The sequence below is a fragment of the Talpa occidentalis genome, unplaced genomic scaffold (assembly GCF_014898055.3).
Source record: "Talpa occidentalis isolate TD23 unplaced genomic scaffold, MPIMG_talOcc4v2.1 talOcc4.9, whole genome shotgun sequence".
Lineage (NCBI taxonomy): Eukaryota > Metazoa > Chordata > Mammalia > Eulipotyphla > Talpidae > Talpa > Talpa occidentalis.
Genome location: NW_023605305.1, coordinates 110,451,677 through 110,476,807, shown reverse-complemented (window position 1 = coordinate 110,476,807; position 25,131 = coordinate 110,451,677). Strand labels below are relative to the sequence as shown.

Genomic DNA, 25,131 nt, shown 5'->3' with positions numbered 1-25,131 from the left:
TCCTAGGAAAGTGGAAATGACTACAGTAAAATAAAGTTGAAATCCATTCATAAGTTCTGCTCCATGTGAAATGACTTCTCCCCGGCGGAGAGCCACTGCTTAAAAGAAACTTTTGTCTATTCACTTTGCTTTAAAGCCGTCAAATCAGGTCTTCTATCCTTTCTCCTACTAATTTTGTTCTAGAATACAAAGGTCTCCTCTAAGAACATGTGCTTGTTGTTTGTGCCTTTGTAGCCTGCTAACTCTCTGGACAGGGCTGGCCACTTAGGTGGCTTGGCAGTGAAATGTATCATCTCATTGTATCTGGCGACCCCCTACTCAATAACATGGATGTGTGTGCCATTGTGTCCCATCTCTTTATTCTATTTGACTTCTCTTTTTAAGTACTGGACACTCTTTTGTCCTCAAAATTCTATGTCATCACCTCCTCGGAGTGCCTAATGCATGACTGGTACCCAGAAGAGGTCCACGACTTAGCTTGGTGACAGGTGGTGTCTCCAGGGGCTGGTTCTGTGACTGACTCCTCAGGGTTAAGGAACCCGCCTGGGCCGCCCGGTGCAGATCGGCTGTTCCAGGAGCCGCTGAGATCCTCCAGAGAGAAGAACTGGCTCTCCCATCTCTGAATCGCTGGCTCCCAGCTCACAACAGATACCTAATAAATGTTTATTTGATGATTAACATCAAATCCCAACTCATACTGTTGTGTGAAAAAAACCCATTCCTGGAAAATCAGCATTTCTAGTGATGGCTGGGACAGGCCCTGGAAGCAGGGACCCCGTCGGCAAAGGTCTTAGAACCCGGGTGACCCTCACTGCTGACCTCCACCCCGTAGGGTCCAGGTCTGGCCTTCACTCCCCCCCACCTGGGTCTCCTCGTTAGCTCCCCACAGTGTCCGGCACCTGCTGATTCACATCAAAATGAGCCGTTCCCACCTCCCTTCTGGACCCGCGTGGGCGTTCCAAGGTGGCAGCTGGCTGAGTAGAAGTGGGGTCTTGGTCTGCCCCCAGTGCCCTGCGCAGCCAGGCCCTCTCCCCACACGGCATTCGAGGTGCGGAAGCCAAGGCCTCGCCGTGCTGTGTCACTGCGTGGAGTTCCCGCCCCGCTGCAGGCCTGCCCAGCTCAGGGGCTTCCCGGCATTCCTCAAGACTTAAATCAGCACCGTGGCCTCTGCTGCCCGCCGGTGGGCTGGGGGGCATTGCCAGCGTTGCACTGCGTCACTAGTTGAAGGGGTGTCAGATAAAAAGACTGAGCCAGATCTTCCTGTCGTCTCGCGATTGCCAAGCACGGGGCCGACCAGACCAGACTTGACTCTTTAACATGCCAGGGGTGGGGGGGTGAAGACAGGCACAGAGAAGAAGGGGAAGAAAAAGCAGCGGCCTCTCTCTCCTTATTTGCTCTAACACAGAGGTGCAGTGTCTGAAAGCAGAAGAGCGGCTGCGATGGACAGGAGAGAGACGGAGGTGCAGAGGTTGGGCGTCTGGAAGGGCCGAAACGTAGGCTCCGGGGCCTGACGGTGTCCCAGGTCGCTGAGCGAGACACTTCCCCCCGGGCTGGGTCACGCAGGGCGGTGGGGCCCAGGGACGCCTCACTTCCTCGCTCTGCGCCTGACAGGGCTCGGTTGGTGTGAATTTTTTCCGAGCAATTTCTAGTTTGTGGCCGAGCAGCCAGAGTGCAGGGAAGCCACGTATTTTGCGAGCCTCACAGGTCCAGAAGGATGACGCGAACCAGCGTGGTCTCTGTCGAGGCCACTTTGCACACCAGCGATGCCTCTCGTCGCCAGGAGCCCCAGGTCGGGCCCGGTCCTCACCCGGGGTGGCTGGCACAGCGTGGCAAGCCGGGAGGATTCCCTGAGTCGGCGATGACGTTCAGCCCAGCCACCGTTTCCTTGACCCGGGAGAAAAGCCCATGTGGTTTGGGGCTGGGGTGTGGATGAGCAAGGCTTTTGCCTCATTGCCCCGTGGCTTTAAATTGCAACCTCTCTTTTAATTTTCCATTATGCATTGAGCCCATCGGTGCCAGAACTGGACAAATCTGTTCCGTCTGGGAGCATGATCCCAGACAGCTATAAATTAGTTTGTGTACAGAGATGCCAAAAATGTGGCCTCCTGGTAGGGTGTCCCTGGGGCCGGTCACCTCCTCCAGTCTCCACCGTGGCGGCGGGCCTTGGCCGGTCGCCTCTGTCAATAGACTTTGCTTTGTATTTGGAAACTGTCTTTCCGTCAAGTCACCGCGGAGGCTAGGGAAGCCGCTGGCCTGCGAGGCTGTGCGGGCACGGTGGCCTGGGCAGCCTCGGGCCTTCCTAGGACGGTGCTTTCCCGAGGGCATCGCTTGCTTTTCTGCCCCAGAAGCAGCAATTCCCTGGAAGCAGGTCTCGTCCCTGACGAAAGCACAGCCCAAGAAAACTCCCTCGGCTTTTTCTGGATTGAACAGATAAACCACTGGGTACCGCTCCAGAAGCCAACATTTTTAAAGCTCCGAGAATCAGAGGACTTAGACAATCTAGCGCAAAGAAAAAGTCACCTGTAATCCCAGTCTCCTCAGACACATTTTGCTAATACTTGAGCATGGTGTTTCTCCATATTTCTTTTTAAAAACGCAGAAATCCTGTAGAGCTGGTGGAGCCTGCTTCCTGGAGCTGCCCCTCACATTACCCAATTAGTGCTTTCCTCTAAATACTGGAAACTTTTAGTTATTCCGCTCTGGAGTGTCCAGCGGCTTGAGCTCTGCCCCCTCACCCCTCCTCGCTGAAGCCACAGGGTTTTTTGAAGCCACCACAGAGGGACCCGGCCCGGAGGGGATGGGGGGTGAAGAAGAGGGAGGGCTTCACACAAAGCCAGCAGAGCGCCTGAGGGGGGCCTGTCCACGGACCCCCCAGACAGAAGCGTCCTGTGGAAGAGGCGCCTGCCCTGACCTCACTTCGCAATCCCTTTTCCTCACTCCATCTCCATTTCTCTGCTGGGTCCTGGGGTCTCCCTGTCACCAGCTTCCCTGTCGGGGCCTGTGAACTGTCCCCCTGTGAAGAGGCGAGGGCAGCACAGCCTGGACTGGAGGGTTTGGCAGAACCAGGAGGCTGATGTTGCTTCTCTGCTTCCTCCCCCTGGTGCGGCCAGAAGGTGCCTGTGACTATCTGCGGGTGGGTTGACAGAGACAGGGAAATCCGCGGTGGGTTTGGGAGAGAGGACAGAGGACGTCTCGGCTGAGCTGGCAGCGGGGCCGGTCCTGCCGGGCAGAAGAGGCCCCCGGCCCGGTGCGGAGCGCGCAGCCCGGGTGGGGGAGAGGAAGTGGGCCTGACTCGGCCAGCCCGCCCGGCCCGCACCCGCCGCTCGGCCTCGCCGTGAGCCACACAGCACACAGACCTCGCTTTTTCAGAAAATTATTTTTTCCTTTCTCACTTTCCATGGAAACTCAAAATAGCAACCAAAGGAAAGAAAAAAAACAGCCAGGCGCTCTCCCTGCCTGCAAAACCAGCCCCGGGCAGCGCAGTGACCCCGAGGGCTGCAGGGGGAGAGGGCTGGGGAGACAGGGCTGGAGACGCTGGGAACAGCCTCGCAGCGGGCCCTGCACACTCATCAGGTGTGGGCGGCTCTGAGGTCGCTGTGTTTTCTTCCAATTTAGAGAAGTGGGTTTCCCCTGGGTCTGGGAGTTCATCTTGCTCTTGGTGACCTGGCGGCTGAAACCCAGTCCCCCCTCTCGCTGGTGTCCAGGTCTAAACTGTGCAGAAGGGGCCAGAAGGCAGGGGCAGGTGCTTTCCAGATGCCTCCAAGGCCGTGCGGTGCGCCCCATCGCTGCAGGGCAGCCTAGCAGGGTGGAAACCACTGGCGTTGGGGTGAGGGCGCCCCGGTTCTAATATCACGTCAGGCACCCGAGCAGATGGTTTCCTCTCCCCTGTGACCCATGACGGGTGAATGAGGTGATCTCTCAGAGGGGACTCGGCAGCGCCCAGCATCCATGCCCCTGGCTGCCCCGCCATGCGCGCCTCCCCCTTCTGTCCTGAACGCCTGCTGTTTGCCTTTCAGCTGGCCGGCTCGGCTGTCATTGCTTTTGGACTATGGTTTCGCTTCGGAGGCAGCATGAAGGATTTCTCAGCAGAGGACAAGTCCCCAGAGTATTTCTATGTGGGTGAGTGACTCCCGCCTGCCCGCCTGGTCCCCGGAGCAGAACCTGCCCTGGAAAGCTGAGCCCCTGTGGATTCCTCTAGGCTGGGGGAGTGGGCAGGGCAGCTGGGAGGGCCCGAGACCCCACATGCTCCATCCCTCTAAGGGAGCTCAGTGGGGAGACCACCCTGTGGTGCTGCTTTCGGTCCCTGGTCCCTTCGCTAAAGCAAGCCTGAAGCACGAGCACAATTCCTTTCCAAAGAATTGGAAAGTTCCCTTTTGCCCCCTGAGTGAAGGGGTCACACCACAAAGTTAGTTATTCTCGCATGCATCTGGGTGATAAGGGGGCCCTTGTGAATCAGGCTTTTATTCTGCGGTCTTGTATTTCACATCGTCTAGACGAGAAATAGGATGCACACGGAAGAGAGCCATCTTTAGGTTTTGGGGTGCTAATCTCAGTTCCTCCAAGGCTAGGAGCTGCCTCTGGGAAGGGAAGCGGGGAGGTGGGAGTGGGCAGGACTGCCTGGGGGGAGGCTGCAGTGGGGAGGGGTGGTAAATAGGACAGGGGCGAGGGGGCTATGGTGTAATTTTTAATTCTAAGATGCTAAGGGTGTGATGTAAGTAGGAGCTGAGCGTTTCCTCGGCTTCCCAGCGCCCTTCCTGCTCCCATCCCTGCCAGGAAGGAGAGCAGGCACAGAGAAAGGAGGCTTTTAGAGGAAAGTAACAACAACAACAAAAACACGACTAAAGATGGGCAATAATGTTTCATCAAAGCTTAGGTGGAGACTTTCGTAAAGCACCCAATTAATTTTAAGTTCCACTAAGGAAAGACGAAATGCTGCCCATTTAACTGTGACACACCGTCAAGGATGCATCGTCATTTCAGAAACATTAAAATGCTTGATTTGAAATACACACACACACACACACACACACAGAGAGAGATACATGTAACATACATATATAGTATGTGAACTGTGGTAAAATCTGGGGAGTCTCCAGAATCGGTTCCGAGCTCAATAAAGCCCTCAAAGGCCCAGGTTCTTTCTATCTTCCTACTCACCGTCCTCAGAACTCAGAATATGCTCAAACTCTTCCCTTCAGGGTTACAAAACCGCTATGGGCTGAGCCTCACATCCTCAGACACATCAAAGGGCCTTTTTCAGGACTGAACAAAACATTTGTCAGAGCTCAGGCAACAAACTTCCCCTGACCGCTTTCCCTTTCAGTGATAATAAACGTCTGGTTATCTAAAAACCTCTCCGTGGTGATCTTAATTTGGGGCTTTCATCGAATGTCTGGTTTCACGCAAATGTTCTGATTCCAAGCAGGGGCACCTCAATTCTGCCCCTTTTTTGCAGGCTCCTCCATGAGAGGAAAGCACAACCTACCGTGGCCACATCAGCCGCATCTACAGCTCAGGGCCCTGGGGTCACACAAGCACACGGTTCTTACCCCCAAGTTAGACACCTTCTACTTGGAAGGACGTCTAGACACAACAGTCTGTTCAAAACTAGTGCGTAACTAAGTGTCAGCTAAGATGTCCGTAGTGGGTGCAGCGGGGTCATTCCAAACAGGTGAGGCAGGGAAGACTTTAGTGAGGTTGGAAAGATCACAGTATGACTGGGGGAGTTGAGAGGGGACTCCGGCTTTGAGGAAGGCGGCGCTAGGCCCGTCCACGGGACAGGGACTAGCCCTGCTGGGCAGGGAAATCTTTTTTTTTTTTTAAGATTCATTTATTTATGCATACAAGAGCTGAGGTGTAGGCCAGAGGTGCAGGGGGTGAGAGGATTCACCAGAGACAGAGTGGGGAACAGAACAGGCAGACTGACTGAAATACACTGCTGAGGGGAGCAGTAGGGAGACAGGAGAGGTCTGTTGTGCCATGTGGGTAGCTCCCTGGCCGGGGATCGAACTCGTGCTGCAGTGGCTGCAGATAGCTTCATAGTGCTGTGCTTAACCCCTTGGGCCACCAGGGAGGCCCCTAGGCAGGGCACTCTCACTGGACTGTGAAGGATTGGGTGTGGAGTTTGGGGAGGGAGGAGGCAGTGAGGTCAGAAGTTCTGGGGGGGCCTGGAACATCAGGGTTGTCCATTTGATGAGGATCATTTAGGTTGGGGGAGGGGATGATCACTGCATTTTACTGAGATGATTCTGGCAGCGGTGGAATGTGAGGGAGTCACAGGACAGTAAAGAATGTGCTAGCTTATTGGTAGAGTTGTGGGGACACACCCATGTGGTTGCTGAAGGAATGGTGCAGAAAGGGACAGAAAGACAAGAAATGCTAAACATTATTAAGCATCAGTAAACAGCATTGTGAAACGTTATTAGACTCTGGGACAGAAGGAATCAAAATCGGGTAGAATGAGCCGAGAAGTGCTAACTCCTGAATTTCAGCTGGAAACCTGGGGGGCAGGTGTGTGGACCTGGGGGCGGAAGCTAGTTCTGGTCGCTCCAGAAACAAAGCACTGAGAGCAATTCACAGGTGTGGGCTTGGGGCCAGCACAAGAAAACCCTTTTAATGATTGGATAAATGGAAAGAGCTGAGCAGACTGTCACAGGTGAATGTAAACTCTCCCTCATGTCAGTGTGTCACCACTAATGTGGCAAGATCAAACGGGTATTTCTGCACTCCTGTGCTGAGTAGGAAAAGCGCTGGCTCTGCACACGCCTTCCTGATTGTTTTCTGATCAAAACTAAGCAGCATCAATTGCCAGAGATGCCGGAAATTCTTATTTTCATGGACTTCTCTCTAGGACTCTTAACTGCAAGTCATGGAAACCTGTTCTTCCTATTTGTAAGAACCGGGTTCAAATTGTCTTGAGCAAAACAGAAATTTCTTGACTCACCTGTCAAGTCTTGGCTGAGCGCTGGGCCAGGAGCACAAGTGACATCACCAGAAGCCAACCTGCAGCGCCTCCCACCTCTGCTTTCCTTGGCCCCCATTCTTGGGCAGGTTTACTCCGGACGTGATAAAATGGCAGCCCCCTGCCTCAGGCCCATACCCCGCCAGCCCGGCAACAGCAGCACACACTTCATTCAGCCCAGCAGACACTCCCGAGTCCTGAGCCGCACCCAATCGGGCCCTCACGTTCTCATCAGCCCTTCGCTAAAGTGTTGTGAGCAGGCCCAGCATGGCCAAGTGGCTCTAGAAGAAATGTGGCCTCACAGCCCCGTCTCTGAGGGGACCCCAGAAGACATACAGTCTTAGCCCCCTGCTTGTGGGCAGAGGACTGTATGCCCTATAAAGAAAATCCTTCCATCTTTCTGGGATCCTTGGTTCTTCCTCCATGGCCCTGGAGAGAAGGCCCTTGTTTGTGATAAAGATGGGACAGGACCCCACTGGGAGGAGCTGGAAATGAGGTCGAGGCAGGGTAGTCAGACTGCCTGCCGCTGCTGCCTCTACAGGACTGGGTCCAGGCCAGGCCCCGGAGGCCCAGCCAGGATGTGTGTCCACTGGTTGCTAAGGTGGAGAGAGCAGAACCTGGCAGGCAGGGAGCCAGCCCAAGAAGGGCTGGGTGACTTGGTGTTTCCTCAGCCCTCTCCACTACTGAGTTTCAGTGAACTTTTGGGCAAAGCCTCCAGTGTCTTCCAGATCCCACCAGCCTGCCCCCTGACTTGCTGTGACAGCCCAACTCTGGGGCTGCCTCTGAGAGGGAGAGACCCAGAAAGGCTCTTCTTTCTAGGAGTGTGGCGGGAGCTGTAGGGCAAGCACGCACAGGGCAGGCTCACTGTCAATTCAGGCAGACGGACAGAGTCTTGGAGCCCTCGGTGGAGTTTTCCAGGCCTTCAGTGCTCTCTCAGGGAACCAGCACACAGGCACGCCAGGCGGGGGCTGGCATGCAAGGAGGCAGGCATGGGCCGGCCAGGGGGCTGGAGGCCGGCAGGCAACTGAGCCTCCCAGCCCCCCACGAATCCTGGCTTTCGTTCGCTCTGGCCTCTCTCTGCCATTTTCAGTCTCGTGTGACCTCCGGGTCTCCCCTCAGAGTGATCCTCTAGCCGTGCTGCCGCCGCTGCCTTTCCAACCCCCTCAGCCCAGGTGTGAGCACTCTCACACACGCACGCCCGTGCTTTCTGGGCCCAGGTGTCTGTGGTCAAGGCGCACGTGCCCTGCACCCTCGGCCTCCTGCCCCGGGCATCCATGCTAGGCCCCGGGCATCTAGGAGGGCACAAAAAAGCCTGATAACTTCATTTACCCTAAAGGGGCACCCCCTCAGCCCTCGGCAGGCTGCACAGGCGTGTGTGCTCGGGCACATGAGGTCATGTCTGTGGGCGCAGGACGTTAGCTGGTTTTCCACGCAGGGGTTGCCCACACAAACAGCCACTCGGCTCTGCAAGCCCCAGGCTGACGGGGCTCGCCCCCTGCTCTCCCTGAGTCCAGGCCTGGCTGGGAGCACGGCTGGCGTCCTGTACACAGGCGCGTCCAGTCTGGACGCGGAGGGGCTGGCTGGCCTCTTTCAGAGCGCTGACTCACTCTGGTGGTATTTTTTGACTTCTTGGTTTTCAGTGGTAGCTGGGAGTCGTGGTAGCAGAGCAGAGGTGTGCTGCCGCCACAGCATTGACACAATTTCTCCAGCACATTTTTAGAGGAAGTTATGGTCAGTAATTAGTGTCATGTTGCTGATAACGAAACCGAGCAAGGGGAGCATTTACCAAACGCCACGGTTGCCAAGGTCTGGATTTCTGACTCTAGCCCTGTCCTGGAGGAAGAAAACCCAGAAACCGCCCATTATGGACCCCTTAAGCACTCTCAGAGAAGGAAAAAAATCCTCCTGGCATTTATAAATTGCAAAAGCAACAGATTTCTAGGTGGGAGAGGCAGTGATTTTTATGAGTTTCTACTGAAAGAGCAGCCTGGGGGGTGGGGTACACTCTCTGGCTAGACCCTTGGGGTTCAGTTCCAGGTTTGCCCCCCATTAGCTGTGCAATCCTAGGAACATGACTTCTCTGTCCTAGAGCCCCAGGATGTGAGATATAAATGCTGATTCCACGCGCCCTGGCGGGTCCATGTGAGGACGAGGTGGTTGGCTGGACACGCCAAGCACCCGCTGTGTAGTGAGCCCCAGTACACAGGAGCCGCTGATTCTGTAAGGAGGGCCTCCTACGGAAGGAGTCAGCCTGCGGAGTCGTGAGGGCTTAGGAAAACAGGAGAGAGAGAAAGGAGTGATAAGCGGCTAAGTATCCACGAGAGACTTGTTCACAGCTTCGAGGCTTCTCGGGCGGCAGGTGCCGGGATGCGCCTGCCAAGGCACAGCTGTGCCGGCAGCCAGGCACCAGGCCGTGGTGGCCGTTTCTCTGGGTGCTGAATGAATCCCCTGCTGACTCATGTTAAGCACGTAGAGCAACACTTAATAACTGATGGCTGTCGTTATTCAGAAGCAAGTCCCTACCTCCCCCATAAGCAAAGTCCATGCAATCCTGTACTGTGTGCATCTAGGGCAAACTGGCATTGCAAGGCCCAGTTATTAATGATAAAAATGCAATTTCAAGGTGTTTTTCTCTTTAAAATCAGGGGAACTAGGACTCCGAAAGCATGGGGATTTGGGAAATAGGTTACACTGCTATGGGCGAGGGACTCGATAGAAACCATCTTGAAATTAAAAAGTGACTGTCAATTTATTCCTTCAATAGCTACTTTTTGAGGGCCAGGTCAGAGAAAGGATAAGGTAACCTTGAAAACCACAGGTGGCCTTGGGGATGACACCAGATCTGGAACCGGATCCAGCAGGTGCGTGGAATTCTGCCGATGTCCCTTCGGCTTCTGTAAGCTCACATGGCCCTGGGCTCAGTCACGTGGCTCCCACTTACACACACATGGGTGTGCTGGGGAGAGGCCTCAAGAATCTGAGCTGCTGAACAGTTTGGAGGACTTTTGGGGCGCTCTGGAGCTCTGATAGTCTAAGAATGGAATACTGTACAAAACATGCTTTCTTGGGGCAAGCGTGGTTTCAAAAGGCAAGGACCGCTGCCCGAGGGACCCAGCGAGCTTGTAGCCACGGGAAGCAGCTCTGTCCTCTGCCCACGGGCCTCTGTGCACAGCACCCCACCTCCCTCGCAGCACCCTGTCGCCTTCAGACTCTCAGGATCCCTTCCTTGGGCTGTGCTGCCACGCCCTCTCGGCCCAGCCGTGGCTGTGCCATCCCTGCAGTGACGTGGATGTCTGTCGCCATGTGTCCTCAGCTTGTATCTAAACAAAGCCGGCGATGGCAGACAGCCAGGCCAGAAGTTCGGATTTGATTTGCTGTCTTTGCTACTCATCCAACAAACTGATGGAGAATTGCCTGGTGCCGGGCATTTTCTAGGTAGGATGAATAGTCTGTCGGTGGAATTAACGTCTCCAGCGAAAGACAAACATGAGACCCCGCAAAGGCACGAAACAGAAAGGGATGGGACGTGAATCCCCATGTGGGGATGGAGACGCGTGGGGTGGAGACTGGTCCAGGTGGGCCCCTCCCAGGCCGTGATTCTGAGCAGAGTGTGGAACCAGCGCGCAGCAGTAGGGAGACTGAGCTTCTTAGGCAGCAAATCAGTATAATGCGGTGCTCCAGCCACGGCCCCTCTGCTGCCCGTCAGTCGGCCTGTGTCCCTGAAGAGAGCAGGGTGGTACTGGGGCTCCCTGTGTGTCCTGCCTCTCGGACCCCAATTTGTAAAACAGAAATGTAACTTAACCTGCTTACCTAACAGGGGTGTTTTGAGGAAACCACTGAGATGATGGCAATGAAAGGACTTTGAAAACTAAAGAATTTTTTTTTTTGACGATAAGGTGTTCAGATAGCGGAGCCAACAACAGTATTATTTGTAATATGGTATCATTTCTTACGAACACATCCATTCCCTTATGAAATTATTCTTTAAAGAGGAAAAAGGAGGACTTGGCAGAGCCAGCCCAGCAGTAGATGAAGAAATACCTGCCTCCGAGGAGGAACTGCAGGGCTTCCCCTTGCGGCGCTGAGAACTGCCTGGGCGGAGCAGGAAGCGGCAGCCCGGCTGCCCCTTCATGTAGGTCAGGGAACAGGCAGATCTGTCCACAAACCACCCCGAGCACTCCAGAGGGCCCGAGGCACCCTCTGGCCAAGCAGGGTTTCCCCACAGCACGGCTGCCAGCTCCCCACCCTCTACCCTCGTGGTGAATGGGAGTGGTTTCCAGGTGACTCATATGAATAACACATACACAAAAATAAAGAGACGTGTTGCATTATTCTGAGCAAGTCAAGTGCCAGGCACATACTGTGTTCTAATTTATCTCAGATCAGAAAGGAAATAAGAAAAGGCTTGGCTTTATTTCTCTCAGAATAAGAACAGGGCTGTCCTTTTCTTTCTCTAGGAGAGCAACTTTCCTTTAGTGGTCAAGGAAATCCTCCCTCACCCCTCAGCCCAGATTAAGGCCTCTGCTACTGCTGGAGAGCAGCCCAGGCTGATGTGGGGAGCTGGCTTTGGAGGCAGATGGGTAGCTTTACCCCCAGCTCTATCATCTTGGCCAAATCACTTAACCTTTGGGAGCCCAGTTGCTCTGAATAAAAAAGTGGAGATAAGCTTGGTACCCGCCGCAGGAAGATTACATCAACAGAACTGTGCTAGGTGCTAGCAGAAAATAAGCCCTAAATAAAGGCAGCCTATATTATCTTCATAGCAACATTATTTGGTTTCGATGACCTAATCGCCTGCCTGCTTAGCTGCCTTCTTAGAACACGGCGTCCGGGTGTCAGGGTATGCGGCGCCGCCCTCCAACGCTTGCAGGTCTCATGCAGCCTCAATGCCTGCCTCACTGCCCGCCACCCCTCTCCTCAACCCAAAGTCCTCTTCCGACCCCCTCCTGCTTCCTCTCCTGTGCCTGGGCAGGTCACCAGTCCCCTTTCCCTCCTAGAAGTTCCTCATGGCCTCACAAGATGGAGATATTCGTTCCAGAAAGGTCTGGCGCCTGACCTCGCCTAGACTCAATTGCTTTCATGTCAAGCAGATGATAGTAATATCCCCTCGACAGCATGTGGACATCCGAGATGCAATGTGGGGTGTGGGAAGGCACGTGGGGGTGACTAGGAGCAGAGCTGTGGGACTCGGTCAGATGTGGCTTCAGTCCTGAGTGGCTGCACACCTAGAACAGGAGCCTGCACTGCTGGGCGCTCAGCTGGCTCTGTTCGTGGGGTAACAGCCGTTCCGCCCCCGGGATGCTGTGGGATGGGGGAGCACTCAGCAAGCGCCCAAAGCTATGCCTCTTCTTGCTCTCCCTGGGGGATCTGGGCAGTGGTGGAGGCTGTGGGGCCCCCCACGCAGGGCTCAGGGAGGGGGTGGCCGAATGGTCAGCGTCTCCTCCGCCCTCTTCCCACAGGACTCTATGTGCTAGTGGGAGCAGGGGCCCTGATGATGGCCGTGGGGTTCTTCGGGTGCTGCGGAGCCATGCGGGAGTCACAGTGTGTGCTCGGATCTGTAAGTGGGGCGCCGCGGGGTAGGTGGGGGCATGGGCCTGAAGGGAGTCCCATGTATGGATTCCAGTACCACCTCGTCAGGCCCACTGAGACCTTGGCACTCACTGTCTCCTGAGTCTGGGTTTTTCCCTCTCGCGCGAGAATAATGCTCTCTTTGCCCTGCCTCGCACAGAAAGTGAACCAGATGAGGCGGGTCTTCACTGTGAAGGTGTCTGAGGGGCATGTGCCTATCATTTGTAAGGGGCAATTAAAACTGTTCTTTCACGGAATATTTCGCAGTGGGTAGAGAGCTAAAAGATTCCTCAAGCCAAGGAAGCGCTGTTATCTACAAGAAAAGCATTGCAGTTTGCGATAATAACTTACCAAACCTCCCTCTTCTGGCTCATTTTAACAAGCAGACCGTTGTTTTAAAGCCTGAAATTATTTCTGTGAGCTGCTATACAGCCGCTGCCAGTGTGAACCAAGAGAAGGAGAAGGAAGGAGGTGGGAAGAGAGAATGCTTTGTTTCTCCATGAGGAGAGAGACAGGGGTTTTACGAGGCGGCCTCGTTATTCGTTGCCGTCTTGGCCTTCTTTAACTGGGCCTGCTTCTCTGTAAAATTTCTACCTGGCTTCCTCGACCCTCCATTCTCTATTTCTGCACACCTCTTTCTCTTGTTCATCACTACACTGATTTGACAGGAGCAGACCCAAGGTAGAAGTCTGTGCTGAAGGACTCCCCACCTCCACCCCAACCCTCAGAGGTGCCTTCCCAGACCAAACAGCCTCAGGCCATGCCTTCCCAAGTCCAGGGCCCTCCAGTCACTTTCATCTCCTGGCCTTATTTTATGTCTCTATAAAGCCTGTTTTGTTCAAGTGTTTATTAAGCAGATAGGCGCAAGGCTCTGTTCTAGCTGGTGGGGGTTCACTATCTGAAACTGTCTTACTCAGTTGGTTTTATTGGTTTTATTCATGTATCCTATCTTTCCTTTCTGAGGTCCATGATATCAGGGGTGCTGAGACCTTGACTGTCCACCACTCAGTACCAAGAACAGTGCCTGTGGCATAGTAGATGCTCGATAAACAATAGCTGAATGAATTAATGAGTGAGTGAATGAATGTATGTTTGAACAAACTATAAAGGAACCAAGGGGCAAATTCTTCCTGCTAGATCAAGTCAAACTAATAACTTGCCTAATGTTTTTCAAATAGAACTAGAATCAAAGTGGCTGAATAAATTAAAAAGGTATTGAATGAATGTAGTAATTATTTTTTCTCCTCTACAGTTTTTCACTTGCCTACTGGTGATATTTGCTGCTGAAGTAACCACTGGAGTATTTGCTTTTATAGGCAAGGGTGTAGTAAGTAAAAATTACAATTTTTTTTTTTGTGTGGGACCCCCGCCGGCGGCTGGGGAATGACCTGTCACTGCAGAGGCTGTGGGCAGCCTCGCAGCCCAGCGTTCAGCCGCCGCACCACCAGAGGAGGCCCAAAAATTACAATTTTTTTAATGCTGATTCAAGTGTTCTCTGTACGGCAAAGGATAATACTGATGTTGCAAAACCAGATAACCCCATAATTATCAATTGTGCAGAGCTGTTTAACCTAGATGTATTGTACAGATTAAACATATCTGTGAATGAGTGTCCCTGCATATATGTGAGCGTATTTTTCTGGGGACATAGATGATGGCTTTCATTATTCTTATAAAGGGGGGGGGGTCTATAACCCAAAAAAGATCTTTAAGATTATCCCATTTGAAATGAGGTCGGGGTTAAACTGCAGAATGACCCAGGGGATGGGAACCATGCATTGTCGTCCCTTGTCCTTAGGCTTGGCCTGTGTACCTGTAACTGCAGCTAATGTGGATTTGTGCTCCACCTGCAGGTGCCGGAATAGGTTATCAGAACACACAGAGCAAGGGGCCTTTTTAGAAGGTTAAAAAAGACTGTAGGAAAGATGAGTGGAAAGGAAGAGGAGGAAGGATGGAATAATAAGTTTCCTGTACTCCACATAAATTCACATACCATCGATAATGCGTTTATGCACTTATTTTAGATTTTAAAAATGGGAGACAATTAAATCTCACCTTATTTGGAATTTTTCTAAAGGAACTGGTTTTATCTGTAGGTTAGAGGAATTGAATCTTAAGACCCTTTGAGATCTCTGTGGACTTGGGGTTTTGTGCCTCGATACTAGAAAAAGCAGTCTCTATGTTTTATATGATATTTGAAGGCAGAAACAATTTTCCTTGATGATGGATACCTTTTAAACCATGACATGATAAGACTTGAGTACCTTTAATCATAAGGCATCAAGAATGCCTAGGTCCCTACCCTGGCTGTGTGGCAGGGGAGGGGGCCAGGAATCTGGGTTCCTGTTGGTGCTGACACCCATTCAGATTTAAGAGCCTCCATGCTAAGGAATCTTTTTAGTCCATGGAGACTATTCTCGGTTCATCCTCCAAAGCATCTTAGACACTCCAGAATCTATAATCTATTCCAGGTATGCAGACTTATTTTAAAACACAGATAAACATCTCTATTTTCGCAGGGGGAAGGAAGAGGGATTATCCTTGATGAAAAGAGAACATCTGAACTTCCCTCCCACTGTCCTTTCTGGTGTTTTTCAGGCTATACGACATGTTCAGAGCATGTACGAAGAGGCTTATAACGACTACCTTAAAGACAGGGGCAAGGGGAATGGGACACTCATTACCTTCCACTCAACAGTAAGTACCTTTACCTCTTCCTTACAGTTACTTCTAGAGATTGTGCATGAGTCGGCTTCTCTAGTCACCTGGAGTGAAAATAAAAATAAAGTCAGTGAAGTTGAGCAGCATCCGAGGAGCCGGAGTTTACATTGTGTGGGGGGCCTGGAAGAGAGCAGGGCTGACCCAAGAGGTCACGAGAGGAATCCAGGACTGGGGCGCAAAGAGGCAAAAAAGCACTACCAGAACACCGAGAAAGCCCCCCAAGTAAATACGGTTCTCTCAAATGGTGGCATCAGAATGTCACAGAAACACTTACTCCTTCCAGTCAGAAAAGCTCCTCTGCAGCTGCTGCTCTGAAAAGTGTGGCCTTGAGCACTTTTCTGCCTCCCTGTGGAGAAAACGTGCTATGAGCAGCCATGCCCCTTGCCCCAGCCTGTGGGGATGCTGGGGCCACATCCCGATAATCACAAGAGGCTGAGGGATTTGATGGGCCAGGCAAAGCCCTCCTGCTTTCTTAACCGCTTGTGACATGGAGAATTAGCCTCGCAGTCCTGGGCCAGGGTTTCCAGGTAGCCAGCTCTTACCTGTCACAGGAATGTCCTGCAAGGTGCCAAGCATTTCTCCCGCTTCTCCTCAGCTGCCCCAAGGACTCCAAGCAGCACAAAGGTTCTTTGTCCCTGAAGGGCCAGCCCTAAGGCAAGATACTTGTTTGCTGGCCCTCTTGGGCTGTGGGTTTTGGCTCCTAGGGTTTATTGTAGCCACTTCTCGCTGTCCCAGACTGTCCCCGCTTAATACGCCTGCCTTGAAGCTCATAGAAACTTTAGCTGCTCAGCAGATGAAATTACTCCCAGTCTGCTAGAAAGAATCCAAAGGCCAACCCCTGTCTGAAAAGCAGTCGTTTCACGGACACAGTCAATTAGCTTCGCGCCTTGTTTGGGTTGCCTTGAGTCACTTCCCATCATAAAAGTCGGACAACTTGTTTTGCTAGCCCAGATATGTGATTCTTTGCCCTCTTTCCTGACATGGTTTGAGTTGCAGTGACTGGACCTCATAACTTTTGCTGCCTCGGCACCCCAGTCCTTAGCCCTGACGCACAGGCTTGTGGCTGCTGCTTTTACGCTCGCGTCCTAAAAGCTCTTTTCTGATTTTCTAGTTTCAATGCTGTGGGAAAGAAAGCTCTGAACAGGTTCAGCCCACGTGCCCGAAGGAGCTCCCAGGACACAAGGTAAGCTTCTTACCCAGGTCCCTGCCTCCCTCGGTGTCAGCTGGTTCATGCCGTTGTTTGACCCAGGACAGTGCCCATGTTTTCTCTTATCAACAATATACAGTTAGCAAAAAATGACGTTACCTGAGCGTTCTCAGAGAAATTGGTACCAAATTTCATGCCCTTTGTTGCAGAAATTTCTCTCAAATTTATTTTAAGGAAAAGGAATCAGAGATGCGGACAGAGATTATGTGCCATGGTGATCATGCAGTGTTAATAGAACAAAAACAGTGGCGAGGCCATTGGGGATTGTTTAAATAAATTGTGTAGACATATATGGAAAAATGTTTTACAGCCATAGGAGTCACAATTTCAAAGAATTTTTAGTGAAGAAAAATTTTTTTGAGGTTGTAACGTCAAGTTACTTAAGCACACAGTTGTCTGTAAAGAATAAATGAAGCGTGTGTGTTTCTGTGTAAGGATACACCTGCCATGAGATTATCTTTAATAGTGGCAGTACAAGTGTATCTTCTTTTTTTTAGCATCTTTTTTTCCAAATTTCTGTACTAAGTGCATACTCCTTTCAACACTAAGTAAAGCCAGGACAGGTGTTGGTAGTTTTTCACAAAAAGGAACTGACTTTGGGAGACAGGAGGGCTTGGGGAGACGATGCTGGAGGAGGACTGTGTTATAAGGATCGTTGTTTGGATGAAAGAGCATGGCATGGTGCTAACTGAAAGCGGAAATGTCACTAGGGAAGGAAGACGGATGTGTGAGAAGGAAAGGAGGTGCCTGACAGCGCAGGGGTCCTGGGGAGACTAGACGGAATGGCATCCAAAGCAGGGAAGGGGTCACTTTCAACGGAGAGTGGCATTGAGAGAAAAAGGAGCTGTGCCGCCTTCCCCTCGCCAGCTCAGGGCCCACGACAGCGCTCTGCAATGGATGGCCGCAGCGCGGAGGCTGGGAGGTGGAGGCGAGGAGGGCTGGAAGAGGCCCACAGGCTCACTTCCGCTTTCTCTAAGGGAACCACCGTCTAGAGCAGTAGTTATCAAACTTACCAAACAAACAAACGTTTTGTGATGACTTTTTTGTGCACATCTCTGTCCTCTAAACTGTGAGCTCCCTGAGGGCAGATGAAATCATGTCTTTTATCTCCCATATCCATCATGCTATTTCAGTGACTGACGCAAGGTCACTTGCTCAAGATGTTTGTCGAATGAATGAATGAATGATGAGTGAAAGAAGTATGAGAGTGGTGAAGGTTTCATATAATGTATGAGGGTATCAAAGGGAACTGACCCAGTGTCCAGTAAAGGACTGGGTAATAAAAGGACAGAATTAGGCTGAAAGCATATCTCTGTACTGAAATAGAAACTAATTATGAATATAAGTGATCCTTTCTGCTCCTTATCCAGGTTCACCCCCAGCATGAAGGTTCTTTGAACCTGCCTTGCACAGGCCCCAAATTTTTTTAAAGGCCACAGGTCCCATAAGAGTTTCCTTCAGTCAAGTTTCAGGTCTCTGAAGGAACCATTGTCCTAAATGAGAAAATTCCACCCAAAAAGAAAGAATTGTATTTTCCCAAAACTACATTTTTGCTTTAAAATTGTCAGGATGATGCTATCCTGAGAGGAATGGTTTAAATGTGAGCAGAAGCTGGCACAGAATAATCTGTAGAAAAGGAAAGAATTGGACAGGGTAATGATTCACACATACTGTCAGTTGTTATTCCTACTTTTTTTTTTCCCCAAAACAGAACTGCATTGATGAAATTGAGACCATAATCAGTGTAAAGCTCCAGCTCATCGGAATTGTTGGTATTGGAATTGCCGGTCTTACGGTGAGAAAGTTCTAGAATTTACCTTTTCTACCCTCTAAGAACCTTTGAAACTTTTCATCTTATTTCTCTTCAAGTGTGATTTGGCAACATCTTAGGAAAGATTTCACATAAAAGACAAAGGCCTTTGTTGACAGACATTTTCTAAGAACAAAGTTAATTAGATACATCATACTTAGTTCTCTAAAATATGATGCAAATTTCAACTTTAACCCAATTATATCCTTGGGTTTATTATTGAAATGACTTCCCACTTTAAGGTAACCAAGCTTAATCTAGGTAATTTCTGTTCTGGCTCTCCATCATAGGTCACCCTCCTCTCACCTATGATTTGAAAAGGCAGCATAGTATAGAAATTAACAGTATGAGACTTGCCATCCCTCTGTCCCCATTCAACTCCTAACTCCACTGCCTACGAGCCCTGGGATGGTGGGAGAGTTTCTTACTTTCTCTATGCCTCAATTCCCTCAGCTGTGAAAAGTGGGGATTTTTGTATTCCAACCTCATAAAATTATTGTGAAGATTAAATGAGATAATATATATAAACTATTATTAGGAAATAACTCATAGAAAATGTCAGGATCATAGTACTCCATAAATGCTAGCTCTGTGTATAGTCAAGAGCATCCCGAAATTCAGAATCCAAGCAAAGAGAACAGGCTGTGGGTGATAATAGTGCATCCAGGTGCCCTCAGGTGGCTCACTGCTTTTAAAATATGGAAGATGACTTTGCAAGAATTGATAGGAACAAAGGGTGTGGTAGGAGAAGCAAGGGGTGACAGTGGGTTCACATAATTGAGGTCTTTGTGTGCCCTTTTGAGAAGTTAGACACTTTAAAGCTGAGGGGAGCCACTGAGGATTAGAAGGACCTACACTGTAGTATGTAGATAAAGTTGGAATAGCCAAGATCTGAGTCAGAGAGGCCAGTGAGAGGTGCTTTCCATTGTCCACAGGTTGAAGGGTGATAACTCATGGTAAGATAGGACTTACTCTCTAATCCTCTGAATAAAGTAAGGGGCAATGAGGGTTTTAAGGAAAGCTAGGAATTGGTAGGTTTTTTTCTTCTTTTCTCTGTTTAGAACACAGGGGTGGGTAGTGGGTGAAAATGCTATGCTGAGGACTCCCTTTTGCAGGAACACCCCTCAGGCCCTTCCCACCTCCTCTAACTCAGCCTGCTCACCATCTGCAGCTCCCCAGGACAGGTGGAAGATTTTTAAAGTTCTGCATAATGGAAATGTCAAACAGACCCTCTTAACAATTATACTGTCTGTATAGATGAACAGTCTAGACCCTTGACTGTAGGATGAGCTGAAAAAATTTCTTGGGGTGAGGAGGAAAGGAGGGAAGGGCTTCAGTGTATACAACCAGCAAGAAGTAGGGGTTGCATGCAACCTTACCAACACAGCGAGGAGCAATGGCCCTCTGTTGGTCCGCTTGAATCAGCACCCCAGATTCTTTTTAAATTCTTTTCTTCACAAGGGAAGCGTTGCATAGTGTGATCAGCTAACCAAATGTCAGCTCCGCATCTCTCCTCCACACACTGGTACCAAGCAAGCTCTGGGGTCCAGAGCTCAGAGCCCTGCTTCTGGCTGTTCCTTTACTTAAGGCTGCCCCTTCCCTTCCAAAATAACAGCTAATTCATGCTGCTATGAATTTAGTATTTACAGATCCTGGTCTGATTTAGAATGGGGTTGGTGGGAGAACCAGAGAGGTATGGTGCTGATTTCTATAAACAAATGTTGACAGTAGTTGATAAACATTGCACGCACAGAGAGCATTCCACAGTGTCAGCAAAATTGTCAGGGGAAAACTGAGGACAGGAGGATCTTTTGGCATCCTTCTAGCCAAGCCATAAAAGTAGCCATTGATTTTGCCAAGTATTTGAATTCTCAAAGAAGTACCCAAGAGGAGAAGACATCAATAGTACCATAGTCAAAACACCTTAGTGTATGCTTTGGTAAAACCATCGAGTTAAATAGTGAAGCATTATTTTCACTTAAAAATAGATCAGGAATGAAGAGAGGCTCCACTTTTTAATGTGTGATCACAGTTACAAAAGTTCATGACTTTTCCAAAGATGGAAAACTATGTAAACCCCAAGCATATTTAGACAACAGTGATTACAGACACATTTTTTTTTCAAAATAAATATATAAAAGATCTGAGATTAACCTGAAATTCAAAATTCCAAAACCAGTAGTGTATCGGTCTTTCACGATTATTAAGAATTATTCTGCTGTTTTATATACTAGAAAAATAGCCCTTTTCTTAAGCAGGTTCTTGTTATTTTTTAACAATAATAAAATAGGAATATATTTTAAGCAGCTTATACAGCTTTTAATGAGTAGCCATAATTAAATAGAATATAAAAACGCCATTTATAACCAGTAATTGCTTATAATTATTTACTAACTTTAGTCAGACACTTAGGCAACTTGCTAACCTTGTTATCAATTTTTATCACTTGAAAGTCATTAATGAGTGGTTCCTTCTGTTTCAGATCTTTGGCATGATATTCAGTATGGTCCTTTGCTGCGCGATACGAAACTCACGAGATGTGATATAAAGCGACTTCTACAAGGAAACTACAGTCTAGAGCTTTCGTACAAATGCCCCAGGAGCTTTCTCCTGGTTCATTTTTAATAGTCAAAGGACATCAGGTTCTAAAATAATTTGCTGTTAATTGTACATTTGCACATGTATGTTTGGCTTCCTGTGTGTGGTGACTGAGAGCATATTCATGTGTGATCTGAGTGTTTCCAGTACATGCATTATACATAATGAAATCTGTTTGCTGGGAATTCCTGATTCTTGTTATGTGAGAACAACAACTTATTTAACCCTCAGAAAAAGATTTAAAAAAAAAAATTTTGATAGACTTAAAAAACTTGGTTATGAAAAATGAAAAAATGATAGTGGGTTAGTTTCTTAAACTCTAGTCATAGAAAGAGACATAGAATTAGGGATTTTTAGTAAACAGGAGCAATAAGCTACAGGAATTGAGAAATCGTGGTGCAGTGTTAAAATTGACTATGTCTGTGCTGGGTTTAAGGGTTTCCTGAGTTTTTTTATATGCATACTCTCCCTAGAATACAGTAAACTAGTTTTAGAACTAAACACATCTGTAGAACTAAATGTAGCATGGAAAATCTAATTTGAATAAATCTTACTTTCCTAGTACTTAACAAAAAAACCTCCCTCTGGAAAGAGTGGTTACACAGACAATCATGTACCCTATCAAAGTGAGTGCTTTTAGGACTAGAAGATCTTTTAACAACTTTTTAAAGAAATATTTTTGTTCATATATAAAGACATTTAAATATTTATTACTTTCCTTATCTGACTCTGCTGTGAACTACTGCAGTCCTTAACATCCTCTAAAGGGCTTTTCTCTCTACTTTTTCTGTTTCTCCAAGCTCCATGGATAGAAAGACAAAGCAAGAGATCTGCCAGCCACAAATTGTGGGAAAAAAGAATTTTTACTAGCACTGTGTCTTTGAAATATCTCATACTTTGAGTTTAAAAATGATCCTAATTTTTTGTATTTTGCTATTTATTCACATAGAGACTCTTCCTCATAGATTAGGAACTACATTTTTTTACCTTTAAATTGTAAAGCAAAATCCTTCATAATTCAAATATTATCTCATGAGCATCCTTGGCCAAAACCAAAATAAACAAAGAAAAGCATCTGCTAGTTGTGGGCACACTACAGAGACAAGCTAAGGAAACAAAAATAGAAATGTGTTCTTTCTGTGCAAGTTCCCTATAAAAATAAAATTTTCATATTCTTTTATGGTCTTGATGCTTCACTATAGGTATGAAATCTAAATTTGGGACCTAAATTGACTTATTTGCCTAATTTTTAATAAGTGTGTCCATTTCGTAAATCAAAGAAATTTCTTTTTTTCCATTAAAAGGCCACACAAAAGTGAAAATATGCAGGACTTTAGAATCACCTCATGTGACTTTGCACAAATATAAGAACACAAGTCTTAGGGTGTGCACTAAACAAAGTCTGCACTTTGACAAAACACTTTCTGAAAAGACAACCATTTGCAATAGTCTCACTCCCATAGAAACCACATTTCTCTTTCTATCATATTTGCTACTGCTACTAACTTTGGAGGAATATTTTCTAGGAAAAAAGTCAGATTAAAAGCAGGCTAAAATTTACTTGTATGTGGATAGTTCACTGTCTACAGCTAAAGAAGATTATTTTAAGAAAGTCACTCTATGAATCAGATGTTATACCCCAGTAATTGAGAAGTATCATCTTTGAAGCAGAGAACAGACTATGTCTCGTGAGGGCTTCAGTTCTTCTGCCTCGAGAGAGGAGAGAGGCCCAAGTATGTACTCAGGGTCCTTCCAGCTCTGAATCATGTCCGAGCCAACAGAGTGGGTTTCATTCTATCTCTGAATGAACGACCATGAAGACTACAGTAGCTAAAAGTGGAAGAGTAGAGATCTGCTCTATTATGATTAATGTGCCCTTTTAGGGAGTAATTGCTCCAAAATACGTGCCATGAGTAAAATTAGAGAATTCTACCTCTGAGCAAGGGTAGCTTTATGTATATCTTGAGTCTATATATATCTTGAATTCCTATATATCTTGATTCTATAATCTTGAATATATACACATATATAACTTGAATGTATGTATACATATATGTGTGTGTGTACACACGCACACATGCTTATGAATAAATTTTTGGTTTTGTCTGTTTTCCTAAACTAATTTGAAATCAGACCCAAACTTTTTCTTAAGTATCTCGTGCCAAGGCACTGAAGTAAAACTTTTTAATGAAGAAATATTTTAAGTTATTTCAAATTAAATTTTCTGTGTACTAGAATTGTTTGTTCGGTTTATTTTAAAATCCTATGTATCTTTATGTGCACTTCACACAACTCACCTAAATGTTGAATTTACCAATCAACTCAAACAATGTGGTAAAAGTAGAACAGTGGTAACCCCTCCATGGAGTTACAACTGGAAACTGAAATCAAAAGCAACACCCTAAGGACTTTCACTGCATACAGCTACACTTCAATTAATATTGTTCCATCCAAACCATACCTCTGTTCCCCTGAACAGCCCCTGTTGCTTCTGTAAAATTGTACACCAACAGTTCCAGTGGAGTCTTCCACACAGTCGGCAATGATCACGGCTCTCCTTTCCCCTGCGAGCAAAGCTTAAAGGTTGGCTCAGTGAGAATGAGGGTCACAGAACTTCCCTCAATAGCAGTGAAGGAGATAACATATTTTCCTTTATCAAGTAAGCTTATTAAAGATTAAAATGAAGAGACACCTCCATGTCATGGGTAAAACATGACCTCCATGGCCACAAGGCTAGCCACTGGGAATTCCAGAGGTGTACCCGAACTTTCCTAGTTCACTGCCTTGATATACCGCTTTTGACTACCAGGCCCTAAATTTCAGCAATGCCATTTCCCCCACCCCTGGGACGGAACATTCTTGGGCCCTTGGAGCTACTCAATTAACTGTATCATCTTAGATGGGACTCATCAAAATCAAAGTTTTGTTTAAAAGTTTTGGAACAAAAAGTTTCTGCTCTCTTTCAACATTCTTTATTATTTTTTTCTATAAAGCATACATACCTGTAAGGTCTTCTATGTAGGTGTCCTCTCAAAGGTGAAAAAGACTACTGCAAAGCAAAATGCTATTAATCATTTTGTTGATATTCTCATTGTAACAGAAAGGCTAAATACATTCCAGGAATTCACTATTCAGGAATCCACTGCCTCCTGAGGACAGGGGAAGCATGAAGAATAGAAGAATATATCCCATATTACAAAGCAAAAATCTATGCTGATTTCATAAAATTTTTAATATTCCAGAAACCCTTTCAAAGTTTAGGAGTTTGTTTTTTTTTCCCTACTGTATAATTTTTGATGGTTTTACTTATATTAAGTAGAATAAATTGAAATTAAATAACCAACAAAGTGCTTAACACACCTGACAATTAATGAATATGAGCTATTGTTATAATTATTATGTTGATAAGTTTTGTTAATTATAAATCAAACATGAAAATTCATGCATAACTAAAGACACTTCCACATAATACCAAATACCTACTTGACCACATTCACTTGTTGAGTTAATGGAGAATTTTTCATATATTTCCAGTTCTCTATAAGTTCAAGGACTTGATATCAGTTGTCATAGCCAAGTGCCTATACTTTTCTCTGAACCAATACTCCAATATAAGAATTGTGGTTTTACTATATTTGGGGGCTTTATTTTGGACACTTTTTAAAAATATAAGAATACTGAAGTGCTAAGATGAATAAGACAGCCCTCTGTCCTCAAGAAACTTTAAAGTAAGTTCAATGATTATCATTAACCCAGAGTAGACCCACTCAACGTGGCAGGGAATGGCCAGGGGAGAGAGGCTTTCTGAATTTGAGGCCTCTAAACTGAGTCCTGAAGAACCTATACAAATTACCCAATTAAAAAGTAACGGATAGAGAAGAGAGAGAGATTATTTTGCAAGTGACACAAGTACATGCAAGAAGACTCAAAACAGAAAGCATGAAAACATTAAAAGACGACCTGTCAAGAACCCAAGAGATAAAGGACCCTGCTAACTGTACTGAGTCTTATCTCTGTTCAGAGGCCGTTGGGCGAATTTTAAACAAATTACAAAATACAATTTGAAGCTTTCAACGACCACTTAGTTTCAATATGAACAATGATTAGCGGGCAAAGGTCAGAGTGACAAGTTCTTAAAATTAATACACTGGAAACAGTTTTTAAAGCACTGAGTCTCAAGTTTCCTCTGCCAAGGACTGTCTCCTTTAAACTCTGAGTTGAATTTTGAAACTATAAGTTCCATCTTTCTCTTATTACAAAAGGAGG

General features: G+C 47.7%; 1 protein-coding gene and 1 long non-coding RNA gene across 2 annotated transcripts in view; one reads left to right on the top strand and one right to left on the bottom strand.

Moving 5' to 3' along the window:
- The window catches only part of TSPAN2 (tetraspanin 2), a 34,324-nt gene extending 10,564 nt beyond the window's left edge, over window positions 1-23,760 (top strand). Inside the window, exons 2-8 of the mRNA XM_037498192.2 lie at window positions 4,017-4,119; window positions 12,421-12,518; window positions 13,782-13,856; window positions 15,128-15,226; window positions 16,362-16,433; window positions 18,169-18,252; window positions 20,750-23,760. Coding sequence (XP_037354089.1) covers window positions 4,017-4,119; window positions 12,421-12,518; window positions 13,782-13,856; window positions 15,128-15,226; window positions 16,362-16,433; window positions 18,169-18,252; window positions 20,750-20,815 — 597 coding nt within the window. The 3' untranslated portion in view covers window positions 20,816-23,760. The remainder of the gene's footprint in view (window positions 1-4,016; window positions 4,120-12,420; window positions 12,519-13,781; window positions 13,857-15,127; window positions 15,227-16,361; window positions 16,434-18,168; window positions 18,253-20,749) is intronic.
- On the bottom strand, window positions 15,154-24,134 carry LOC129145097 (uncharacterized). The gene is made up of 3 exons (XR_008550154.1): window positions 23,868-24,134; window positions 15,525-15,596; window positions 15,154-15,294 (listed from the first exon to the last, which is right to left on the bottom strand). It is a non-coding gene; the product is annotated as an uncharacterized LOC129145097 (long non-coding RNA).
- Window positions 24,135-25,131: the final 997 nt, after the last annotated feature.